The sequence below is a fragment of the Balaenoptera acutorostrata genome, chromosome 11 (assembly GCF_949987535.1).
Source record: "Balaenoptera acutorostrata chromosome 11, mBalAcu1.1, whole genome shotgun sequence".
Taxonomy (NCBI): domain Eukaryota; kingdom Metazoa; phylum Chordata; class Mammalia; order Artiodactyla; family Balaenopteridae; genus Balaenoptera; species Balaenoptera acutorostrata.
The window spans coordinates 51,834,825-51,847,713 of NC_080074.1; the positions used below are offsets into that span (position 1 = coordinate 51,834,825).

The 12,889-nt window shown below is 40.0% G+C and overlaps 1 protein-coding gene and 1 pseudogene across 1 annotated transcript in view; one reads left to right on the forward strand and one right to left on the reverse strand.

Moving 5' to 3' along the window:
- Positions 1-2,757: 2,757 nt before the first annotated feature.
- Positions 2,758-3,003, forward strand: LOC130709280 (40S ribosomal protein S29-like; annotated as a pseudogene).
- A 577-nt stretch (positions 3,004-3,580) lies between these two features.
- Positions 3,581-12,889, reverse strand: part of HELB (DNA helicase B) — a 35,113-nt gene continuing 25,804 nt past the window's right edge. The window contains exons 12-13 of the mRNA XM_007179762.2: positions 8,981-9,475; positions 3,581-4,266 (exon numbers count right to left, since the gene is read on the reverse strand). Of these exons, the coding sequence (XP_007179824.2) occupies positions 4,162-4,266; positions 8,981-9,475 (600 nt within the window). The 3' untranslated portion in view covers positions 3,581-4,161. The remainder of the gene's footprint in view (positions 4,267-8,980; positions 9,476-12,889) is intronic.

The window sequence follows — 12,889 nt, forward strand, 5'->3', positions numbered from 1 at the left end:
TCAATAAACTAAACGCTTTTGCACAGCAAAATAAACCATAAACAAAATGAAAAGACAACCTACAGAATGGGAGAAAATATTTGCAAACAATGTCACTGACATGGTATTAATTCCCTAATATGCAGACAGGTTATAGAGCTCAATATGAAAAAAAAAAAAGAGCCCAATCAAAAAATGGGCAGAAAACCTAAATAGATATTTCTCTGAAGAAGACATACAGATGGCTCAACAGGCACATGAAAAGATGTTCAACATCGCTAATTATTAGAGAGATGCAAATCAAAACTACAATGAAGTAATCACTTCACACCGGTCAGAATGCCATCACCCAAAAGTCTCCAAATAATAAATGCTGGAGAGGGTGTGGAGAAAAGGAAACCCTCCTGTACTGTTGGTGGGAATGTAAATTGGTGAAGCCACTATGGAGAACAGTATGGAAGTTCGTCAAAAAACTAAAAATGGAGTTACCATATGGTCGAACAATTCCACACCTGGGCATATATCCAGAGAAAACTCTAATTCGAAAAGATACATACATCCCTATGTTCATACCAGCACTATATTTACAGTAGTCAAGACATGGAAGCAACCTAAACGTCCATGGATAGATGAATGGATAAAGAAGATGTGGAATGTATATATATACACATATATGTATACAGACACACACACACACATACACATATACATATAATGGAAGATTACTCAGCCATAAAAAAGAATGAAATAATGCCATTTGCAGCAACATGGATGGACTTAGAGATTATCATACTAAATGAGGTCAGACAACAATAAATATTATACGATATCACTTACATGTGGAATCTTAAAAACTAATAGAAATGAACTGATTTATAAAACACAAACAGACTCACAGACATAGAAAACAAACTTACGGTTACCAAATAGAAAAGGGGTGGGGATGGAAAAATTAGGAGTTTGAGATTAGCACATACACACTACTATACATAAAATAGATAAGCAACACGGACCTATTGTATAGCACAGGGAACTATATTCAATATCTTTTAATAACCTGCAATAAAAAAGAATCTGAAAAAGAATATACTATGTATCTACAGATATAGATAACTCAATCACTTTGCTTTACACCTGAATCTAACACATTGTAAATCAGCTATACTTCAATTAAATAACAGCACAAAACTATACTCTGAAGCTATAAAACATTGTTGAAAGAAATGAAAGAAGACATAAATAGAAAGACATCCCATGTTTATAGATCAGAAGACTTAATATTGTTAAGATGGCAATACTCCCCAGATATATAGATTCAACACAATCCCCATCAAAATCCCAGTTGGCTCCTTTGTCAATAAAATTGACAAGCTGATCCTATAATTCATACGAAAAGCAAGGGACCCAGAAGAGCCAAAAAATCTTGAAAGAGAGGAGTAAATTGAAGGACTCACATTTCTTGATTTCCTTTTTTTTGGCTGTGCCACACAGCATGCAGGAATCTTATCTTAGTTCCCTGACCAGGGATTGAACCTGCACCCACTGCAGTGGAAGCGTGGAGTCTTAACCACTGGATCACCAGGTAAGTCCCCACATTTGTTGATTTCAAACCTGCAAAACTAATGAAGACCCATGGTGCTGGCATAAGGACAGACGTTTGGATCAATGGAATAGATAGAGAATCCAGAAATAAACCCTCACGTTTATAATCAACTGATTTTTTGACAATGATGCCAACACAATTCAATGGAGAAATAGTCACTTCAAGAAATGGAACTGGAACAACTGGAGAGCCACATGCAAAAGAATAAAGTTGGGCTCCTACCCCACCATATAAAAAAATTAACTCAAAATGAATCCAAGAGCTAAATGTAACACCTAGCACTATTTAACTCTTGTAAGAAAAAATAGGAGTAAGCCTTCGTGACTTTAGATAAGCATTGGTTTCTCAGATGTAGCACCAAAAGCACAAGTAATAACAACAACAAAAATACATACACTGGGGAGACGCAAGAGGGAAGAGATATGGGAGCATATGTATGTGTATAACTGATTCACTTTATTATAAAGCAGAAACTAACACACCATTGTAAAGCAATTATACTCCAATAAAGATGTTAAAAAAAAATACATACACTGGACATCAACACAATTAAAAAATTTTGTAAATAATGTTTCTAATGAGACTGGTATGTAGAATATATAAAGAACTCATACTCAATAATAAAAAGGAAAATAACCCAATTTTTAAGTGGACAAAGGATCTGAATAGACATTTCTCTGAAGAAGACATACAAATGGCCAATAAGCACACGAAAAGGTGATCAACATCATTAGTCATAAGGGAAAAGCAAATCAAAACCATTATGTCACTTCATATCCACTAGGATGGCTATAATTAAAAAGTCAGATAATAACAAATGTTGGAGACAATGGAGAAACTGGAACCCTCACACACTGCTGGTGTAAATATAAAATGGTACAGCTGCTTTGGAAAACAGTTTAGCAGTTCCTCAAAAGGTTAAACATAGAGTTACCATATGACCAGCAATTCCATTCCTAGGTATATACTTAGAAGAAATGAAAATATATACCCACACAAAAACTTGTACACAGATGTTCATAGCAACATTAGTTATGATAGCCAAAAAGAGGAGACAACCCACATGTCCATCAACTAATGAATGGATAAATTCAACGTACCATATCCATACAATGGAATATTTCATAATAAAAAGAAATGAAGGCCTTCTGCCTCACTGCACTACTGAAAGCAGGATGGGTCATCAGCAACTCTACTAGAGCTACCTGCAAAAATTCAGCCAAGGTTCCTGATCTCAGGAACACATCAGCTCAAACCAGCATGGTCTGATCTGGAAATACTACCTCAATATATGCCGCCAGTTTTTCCATCAGTACACGAAAGATATAGGCTTCATCAAGTTGGATAGAATGATACTCCTTGAATGCATTATCCAAGACATATACCCACTAAAAGAAATAATGCTAGTTCTTTGTACATAATTTTTTTTTAAACTTTAAAAAAGGGAGAGGGATGAAGCACTGTTACATGTTACAATGTGGATGAAGTCTGAAAACATTATTCTAAGTCAAAGAAGTCAGTAACAAGGGATCATATATTGTATGATTCCATTTATATGAAATGTCTGAAATAGGCAAATCAATAGAGACAAAATAGATTAGCAGTTCTAGGGTTGAAGGGGAAAAGGGATTAGAGCTAAGAGGTACAGGATTTCTTTGGGGGATGATAAAAATGTTCTAAAATCAATTGTGGTGTTGGCTGCACAATTCTGTGAATTTACTAAAAGCCACTCAACTATGTAAACGGGTGAACTGTATGTGAATTATATCTCAGGAAGGCTATTTTTAAAACACTGGGATAACAGGTAAATTTTTCCTAACTTTTTCTTTTACCATTTAATAATAAATAAAACTCAAAAAAATCAAATCACTGAGAGGAAAAAAAATTTTTCCAAGTGGAATATCTTTAAAACAATATACTCTCAGAAGAAATGATAACTATGTGACATGATAGACATATTAGCTAATGCTACAGTGGTAATTATATTGCAATAACATGATGCACACCTTAAACTTACCCAATGTCCTATGTCAATTATATCTCAAATTAAGAAAACAAAAACCAAAACCAATGTGCTTCCAGCTCAGCAGGAATTTCCAGGAAAATGTACTAGGTAGGCCCAAGCAGCAGTGACGGAGCAAGTAGCAGCCTTGTGAGATGACCACTTTGCAGAAGACACAATGTCCTAGAATATGTGTTAATAATTTAAGAGATATAATTACAGTTTATCTTTACCACTGCTTCAACCCAATGGCAAAGATCACCCACAACGATGATGGAAGTTAATAAGGCATTATTCTAAAAATAAAACACTTTTAAAAGTACAGTTTTTAAAAAAATATATATATAACATATTTTTCCCTCATACATGATCAGTGCTGTCAGTTCTCCTGATGACAGATGTCAAAATCACTAAGGTTTTCTTTGATGACATGATTTGAAAACATCTGCTAACACAAATGCCTTAAAATAAAACTCCAGTTAATAGACATCCTCTTTTGTCTTGATCCTTTGAAGCTACGACGTTCATTTTGTGTTGAATGGAAAAAAACAATTACTTTGAGCAATCTGAAATAAAACTAAGTTTCTTGATTATTTGTAGGTTTGAAAAGTTGCCTGGGGGTTAAACTATTTAGTCTCAAATTCTGAAGTTTAGAAGACACTTGTGGAGATGATTCTTCCACCTGTTGGAACAACAATAAAAATAAAGTTAATTTTATAAAAATATAGTCAGTCTACCCTGTGTAATTCTATTCCCTCTGACTGCTTCTCAGAAGACATCATACATTTTCCCACCCCGTGGAAGCCTGGAGCAGACCAGAGGAATCAGCTGTCATCCTGCTTTTGCTCACTGTGGTAACGCCAATACCCACCTCCGGGACTGGCATGTAGAAGTGACTATTTGCTAACTGAGTACATATATTTAATTTCTAAAAGTGTGGACAGGGTCCACTACATAATTTGGCGGTGCAAAATTAAAATGTGGGCCCCTTGTTCAAAAATTAAGAATTTCAAGATGGCAAGCAGAGAACATTAAAACAAGCATGGGTTCCTTCTAAGCACGAAGCCCTGTATGACCAACCGCCCAGCCTGCACGTCCACGACGCCAGCTGTAGGTGTGGTTAAGACGATACACTGCAAGTACACCGCAAGTATACTCTTGGTACCGTTAGTGATTGCAAGCAGCAGTCAATGGACCAGTACAGTCATGAAGAAGATTCACCACCACAGGGAAAGAGAAAAATAAGCAAAATTCAACTCATCATTCATCATGCTAAATCTGTTCAATTTAGAGGACGGTGATGGTTAATTTCATGTGTTAACTTGGCTAAGCCACAGTACCCCGATATTTGGTTGAATAATACTGTTCTAGACGTTTCTTTGAAGGTATTTTTTAGATGAGACCAACATTTAAATCAGCTGACTGAGTAAAGTGGATTACCCTCCATAATGTAGGTGGGCTTCATCCAATCAACTGAAAGCCTTAACAGAAAAAAGATTGACCTCCCCCCAGGAAGAAGGAATTCTGCCAGCAGACTGACTACCTTCGGAACTTGAAATGCAACATCAACTCTTCTCTGAGTCTCCTATCTGCCAGCTTACCTGCAGATTTTGGACTCTACCAACACCAGCTTTCACAATGGCATGAGCCAACTCCTTAAAATAAATTCAGATAGATAGGTTAGATTAAATAGTCTAGATAGATAGATAGATAGATAGACAGATAGACAGATAGATAGACAGACAGACAGACAGATAGATAGATGGAGACACGCCCTATTGGTTCTGTTTCTCTACGGAACTCTGAGGAAGACAAGGACTATCTTTATTCAGGGACGATGTGATTGTGTCTTTCCTAGCTTTTTTTATTTTTAAGTGAAAATGTCATTTTCTTTAAAAAAATTCTGGAAATCCTGCTTTAAACATGATAAATTTTAGCAATATTTTACACATATGTTTTTATTTTAAGGGTCATTTTTGTCCCCCATCCCTTTTCTTCTTTGATGGTGGGAGGCTAGGCAAAAGGAAAAAAAAAAAAAATCAGGTCAACATTTTCTTTGAGGACTTTTTTCCAAACCCAAAGCTATTAATTGACGGAAAAGCAAAAGCTTTCTTCTAGGAGGGAGGGGCTCAGGTATTTTAGTCATTGGTATTTGTAGAATCTCAATACTGGTTTAGGTTCTTATGTAGCAATACAAATATGAAGGATGGATATGTGGGCAGCCCTTGTCATAGAATTTGATCTTTCACAAACGACACATCTCAATGCACCTGAAAGTCTAGAATTACAAGACATAGAAGTCCCTAATTTATAGAAGTCCTGAAGCTTTGAATTCTAGTTTCCTCATTTCTAGGGATTCTTGTAAATGCCACATACTTGTGGCAAACCATGTGAGAAAACTCATCCTCTTCAGTTAGAGGACTTTGCTTGTACTGCTGCCATCATGCAGTGAGAACAACCCGCACCGGGCAGCCCCCCACCGTCCCTCTTTGCGCTCCAGACCTTCAGGGACATTAGCCTCTCCCGGAGCTTAAAAGCTTTGGCAAGCTCCAAACTGAAGATGAATAGTGCTGCCAATTTCTCTTCGTACCATCCTATAAACCATAATTCCCCCACCCCATGTTGGTGCTAAGAAATAAAAAGCAAGAAACTTTTAGAAAAAGACGCTTTCCTTGGAACTGCTTCTGTTTTCTGCTCCAGGTCAGAAGCTTTATTTATCCCACGGTCTTTGTAAGAGGTAACATAGTTAATTAAAAAAAAAAAAAAAAAAGATGCTTTGTTGAGATGGAAATTCCATCTCAGCAGAGTTGATCTGGAGTACTGAATGAAACTTAGAATCAGCAGTGATCCTGCTATTTTGAAGAAGAAAAAAAGGGAAAACTTTTTTTTCTGCTATGTCCACTTTTATCACTTTCTTTTTTATGGCTGAGTAATATTCCATTGTATACATGTGTATACATATGTGTGTGTGTATACACACACACACACACACACACACCACAATGTCCCCAAATCCTAGCTAAGGGAAACTCCTCTACTTATGCTCTGGATTTTCCCATCTCACCCACTTCAGGACTCCATTCCTACAATTATCCCCTCTCTCTGAATCATGAATTTCTTGTTTTCCATTGGACCATTCCATCCATACCCTAGGATGCTTTAATGTACCCATCCAAAATAAATAAATCAATAAATCCTTCCTTGACCATGAGTCCTCCATCCAGATACAGCCCTATCTCTCTGCAACCTTCTTCATAGCAACCTGCCTCTACTGCTTCCTCCACTCTCTCACCTCCTAGTCTCTGAGCAGTCCACCCTAGGTAGACTTTTGTCCCCTCCTGCCACCCTAGTCTTCCTTTTCTCTCACTCATACTTCTTTACAGTCACCTTTGCCAGTTCTTCCTTCTCTGCCAGACCTCTGAAAGTTAGGAGTACCCCCAGAACTCAGGCTTAAGGCCTCCTCCTCTATCTGTGGCGTCTCCTGAAATTAACCCACCACTATATGCTAATGACTCCTAAATGGACATTTCCCTCCCTAACCTACCCTGAGGCTCTAAACTTCTCTACCAACCACTGCCTTTCTCAACAAGTCCACATATACGTCTAATGAATAACTTAAGCATAACATGTCGAAAGAGAACTCTCCATTTCCCCAGACCCAGTTCTCCTCATATCTTTCCCATCTCAAGAAACGGCACTACAATTCACCAAGCTGCTTCAGGCAGAAATCCAGGAATCGTCCTGTGTCCCTGTTTGTTTTACCCCCTCACATCCAATCAGCAAGTCAAATAGACTCCATCTCCAACAGGCATCAAGAATCCAACCACTTCTCATCACCCTCGCTGCTCTTTCACTGCTCTCCCTGGGACAAACCTGACTGGTCTTCTTGCTTCCACCTTCCTTTCCACAGGTCACTCTCCACAGCAGAGAAATGGTTGTCAAGCATACATCAGATGATATCGCACCTTTGCTTAAAGCCCTCCCATGGATTCCCGCAGCAAGTAGGATAAAGTCCCAGCTGCCTCCTGTAGTTCTGCCTATCTCTCTGAGATCATCACATCTTCTCTCTTCCTCATTCACTAGGCACACTGGTCTCCCTTCCCCTTCCAATAAGGTCATTCCTTCTCAGCTTTGCATGTTCTACACCCTCTGCCTGGGATGCTCTTCCTTAGGGCCTCAACCACCATGGCAGAATAGCACCTCCTGCCCCGCTACTCCTACCGACCATTCCCTACCTCATTACCTGTATTTTCTTCATAGAATCTTTCTTGACCTGAAAACTTTATTTTCTGTGGTATGGATTGCCTATCACCCACTGGTGCAATGTAATGGCCATGAAGCCAACAGGGACATGTCTGTTTCTCTCCCTCCAACATTTAGATCAATGACTAGCAGAGGAGCTATGTTTTTGTTTTTTTCTTCAAATGCTGAAAGAGAGGAGGCAGAGAAAAGGAGGAATCCAAGAAAAACCAAAAGGAAGAGATGAGAATAAGTTTGGTTCAATGTAGTGAATGAATGAAGACTAGATTGACTAAAGAAAAAAAAAAAAGGAATAGTGGGAAATAAATGAAATGATGCTGGGAAAGATGGAATCGAACAGAGAAAGGTCTCAAATGCCAAGCTAGATTGCCTGGAATTTATGCAGTAGGAACCAGGGAGCCACTGAAGCCACTGAACTTCTGAATTCCCAGTGCCTGGAATGCAATGGACAGTTGAAAACTATCTGTTGACCAAATCACCAGTGCAAAGGTGACAGCTAAAACTGAGAGAATGGGATCAGTTCTCAAGGGAAAGAAGCCCTGAGCCTGGGGGAGACGTCTCCAGTCAGAGGAAGGGAAGAAAAGGAGGGAAGACATGAAGCGGAGACGAGCCAGGGATGGAGGGGAAGTGTCAGAGGGGAAGGGAACACTGAAACCAAGGGAAGGAAGCATGGCAACAGCAACTGCAGTTAAAAATATTAACTGTCAGGGGGGAAAAGCCCAGAATGAGACCTAAGAAAAGGCCTCTGAAGTTGATAAGAAGATGACCGGGACCAGCCGCTTCAATGGAGCTGTGGGGATAAAAATGGGACCATGGCCTGGGAAAGGAAGGGGAAGGTGATGAGGCAGATGAGGAGAGAAGATGCAGGAAGACTAGGAAGTTTCTCCTGGCACGCCACCTCCACCAGCCCACTGACGCTGTCCAGAGTGCCAGCCTCAGGCAGAGGGAGAAACATCCAGCCGAGATCAAGCTAAGACTCAACCGGATATAGAAATAGGGAGGAAATGGGACAGAGGTGAGAGGAAAACTTGTTTTTTAAGTCCTGCAACACTATGCAGCATTAACAAAAATACATAGTCATTTATAAGCACACTGAGGCCAGCAATATTTAAATAAAACCTGAACGTCAGTCCTACCATAAGAATTTTGCTTGGACTTGCAGCGGCATTCGTGCAACATGTTCTTTTGGACCCTCTCGATTGTGACGGATCCTCAGTTGCATGCACTGCATCAGATGAAGATAATTTCCATCCTTCAGCAAAGGCAAACAGCGTGTCACCAGCCACAGAGGCCCTCCTTCTGGGGACGTCATCTGTCACCCTGTCATCTGTGACTGTAGGGAGTGGGGATGCCGAGGGATGGGTGCTGGGTCTCCTGCTGTCTTCAGGGCTCTTTGATGGGGATGCAAACTCTGCTGGAGATGCACAGCTCTCGGAGAGCTTGTTTTGCAAAAAATGTTTTAAACGAGTTTTTCTGGGAACGCTGTTTTTCATAATTGCGCTCCGAAGCTGAGACTCTTCTGCAATGACGTATACTCTGCAGCGGCCCCGGGTCACCGCTGTGTACACGTGCTGCCAGTGCTGGCGGCCCGCCTTCCCAACCACATACACCACTGTCTTCTCCTCTGACCCCTGAGAGGAAATAGTGCACGAGGGAGATTTAATACTGCATAATGGGTTCATGTCTCTGGACAGGCTACAAAGGCAGAAAGGAGACAAGTCCTCCAAGTGCTCTCAAGAGCATTCTACCTGGCCAGAGTATTCAAATGAATCCATCTCATGGGTTCCATTTTATTCATTATCCTGGAATTCTCGTTTTCTAATTACGCTGCTAAGTTTGGGTGTCATAGATCCAAAACTGGCATGTAGAAACCCAGCAATAAACTTTAAACTGCATGCAGGGCTAAATCTTCCTTAATAAAAGAATTTGAAATGGCTGTATGGGCTTTACGTATAGATGTCTTACCCCACTGTTACTTATATAACAAAAAACAGATACCTGAAATATCCAATAATAGGAGAATAGATAAATATATATATGTATATATTTATTTTTGTATATCATGTATCTATATATGTTGCAATCATCAAATATGCTTTAAAATATAACAAAATTTTAAAAACTTGATACATATATATAAAAAAATGATCACAACCATGTAACACAAAATAAAATTACTCTGATCAAAAATACAAAGTGAACATAAAGATGTTGGGACTTCCCTGGTGGCGCAATGGTTAAGAATCCGCCTGCCAACGCAGGGGACACAGGTCCAAGCCCTGGTCCGGGAAGATCCCACATGCCGCGGAGCAAATAAGCCCGTGCACCACAACTACTGAGCCTGCGCTCTAGAGCCCGCGAGCCACAACTACTGAGCCCGCGTGCCACAACTACTGAAGCCCACTCCCCTAGAGCCCATGCTCTGCAACAAGAGAAGCCACCACAGTGAGAAGCCCGCGCGCCTAGAGCCCGCGCTCCGCAACAAGAGAAGCCACCGCAATGAGAAGCCCGCGCACCGCAACGAAGAGTAGCCCCCGCTCGCTGCAACTAGAGAAAGCCCGCGCATAGCAATGAAGACCCAACGCAGCCAAAAATAAATAAATAAATTAATTAATTAATTAAAAAAAAAAAAAAGATGTAACAAAAACAAAGTAAATCACAAAGCAAGAAGGAAATCCTACCAAAAATGTAACCAGTCTGTTTCCAAACAGAGGGCCTATGGATGATTTTTTTTTTTCTACTTTCCATATTTTTCCAATGTTGAACCATTTATTACTCTTATCAAGATAAGACAAAAGAGAATGGCGAACCTTTGTTTCTTGGGTTTAACAAACCAAGAACTATACTATAGGCAAGAAAAATGCCCAATGTCACCATGTAACTGTGAGAAAACAATTTCAAGAAAACAGTAACAAATTGTGGCTATTCTTAGTCCCTGTATTTTCAGTGGCAACATAAACTAAGAAGGGGTTAGAGCCATTCTCTCTCCCTACGCTCCCATATTCCTCTGCTGACAGAGGAATTGTGGGGAGACAAACAACAAGATGAGGCATGTAGAAAATACACATCTGCACTAAAAAAAACCTTGTACATACCAAACACTTCTACCTTCCTGGACACAGAGAGTTTGAACCAACTCTTCAGATTATAGAAGTTTGATAACTACTTCCTTCCAATGCTGCTGAATCTCAGAAATGAATGTAAATGATACTTAATTCTACAAATGCTAAACACATTTGCTAGATATACAGCACCATTCCCCCACGCCCCTGTGGACTTTATATTTACACTGTATTTTTCGTAAACAGGTAAACGTCTACCTAAACTTAGCTGGGTTCTTAATCATCAATTAAGTATCACTGAGAAAAATCTAATAGCCTCCTAATCAGTCTCCCTGTACCCACATTTACTGCAATACACTGTCCTCACAAATAGCAGCCACAGTGCTATTTGTCAAATGCAAATCTAGTCACATCAGATTCTGCTTAAAACCCATTAATGGTTCCCAGGCTCTCAAAAAAAAAAAAAAGTCCTAACTCCTTAATATGGCTTCTACAGCCCTTCAAGAGCCAGCCTTGGCCCTGTTTCCCCTCCTTCCTTCCCATGAGCCAGGCTCCATCAAGCACAAAGAACTTCCTTGTGATCCTTCCTGCCTGTGCTCCCCAGTCCCTGGCCTCCAGCTGGCCTACTTCCGGATTAGCTGCCCCATCCATGTACTTTCCAGCACTCTGTACTTCCTCTATCACAGTATTTTTACCAGACTGGACTGTCACCAACTGCCTTCTGAACTGTACTCCGCACTGGACTGTAAGCCCTGTGAAGGCAGGACCACGTCTGTCTTGCTCACTGTTCTTTATCAGGTGTCTCACTGAGTGAATGAGGATAAAAATTAAGACTGTCAGCCAAAGCTGTCCTCCGAAAGTGGGACATGGGCACCTACCTTCACCTCACAACCTGCTATTAATCATTTGCCCGTGTCTTTAAATCTTCCTCAAATCATTAAGAACTCTCAAACTTCTTAAAGGAGGCAAGTTTTATTTATTCACTTCCTAAATTTGTTCTAAAACTCAACAACTGGTACAAATAGTCACAAACCATTAATGCCCTTCATGATTTTATGGACCTAGAATCTGAAAGTCTATATGGACCTTAGAGTGGGGGTCAAAAAACTTTTTCTGTGAAGGGTCAAAGCATCAGTATTTTAAGCTTTGTAGGCCAGATGGTCTCTATGGCAACCACTCAGTTCTTCCTTTGTAGTGCAAGAGCAGCCATAACCAATATGTAAATGAATGTGGGACTGGGTTCCAATAAAGATTTATCTACCAAAACAGGTGGTGGACCAGATTTGTCTACCATATTGGATAACACAGTCCTAGAAGGCCCCAGGAGGTGACCTGGCCCACATCACTCCTCTAACCTCATCTCTTGTCACTCTCCCACACTGGCCTCCTTGCTGTTCCTGTTTCTCAAACCTGCTGGACAGCCACCCACCTTAGAACTTTGGCCTTGGCTATTCTCTCTACCTAGAATGCTCTTCTCCCAGATATTCACATGGTTTAACTTCATTACCTCCTTCAAATCTTTGCTCAGATGCCACCTTGTCAGTGAGGCCTACCCTGACCACCTATTTAAAATTACAACTGCACCTCACGCCCACTCCTTTTCCATAGCAATTACCACCTTCTCACATAATACATGGTTTACTTATTTTTTTCAATTACATCTGTCTCTATCCCCTTCCTTACCAAATATAATCCTCATAATGTCAAGTATCATTGACTATTTCATGGACTGACCTATACCAAGCACAGAGAAGAGAGTCTGACTCAATACATTTTTGTTGAGCTGAACTGAACTTGAAGAACAAACTATACTGATAGAAGACAACAATCACAAATGTTCTCAGAGGTAACAGACATTATTTCAACCATGAAGTAAGAGCCAGATTCAATGAAAAGAACATTCCAAGATATCTACTCCAATCTCCACCCAGTAATAATAAAGACCCTTCACTACTTATTTGTCTAGAAATGCAACAGAAAAAC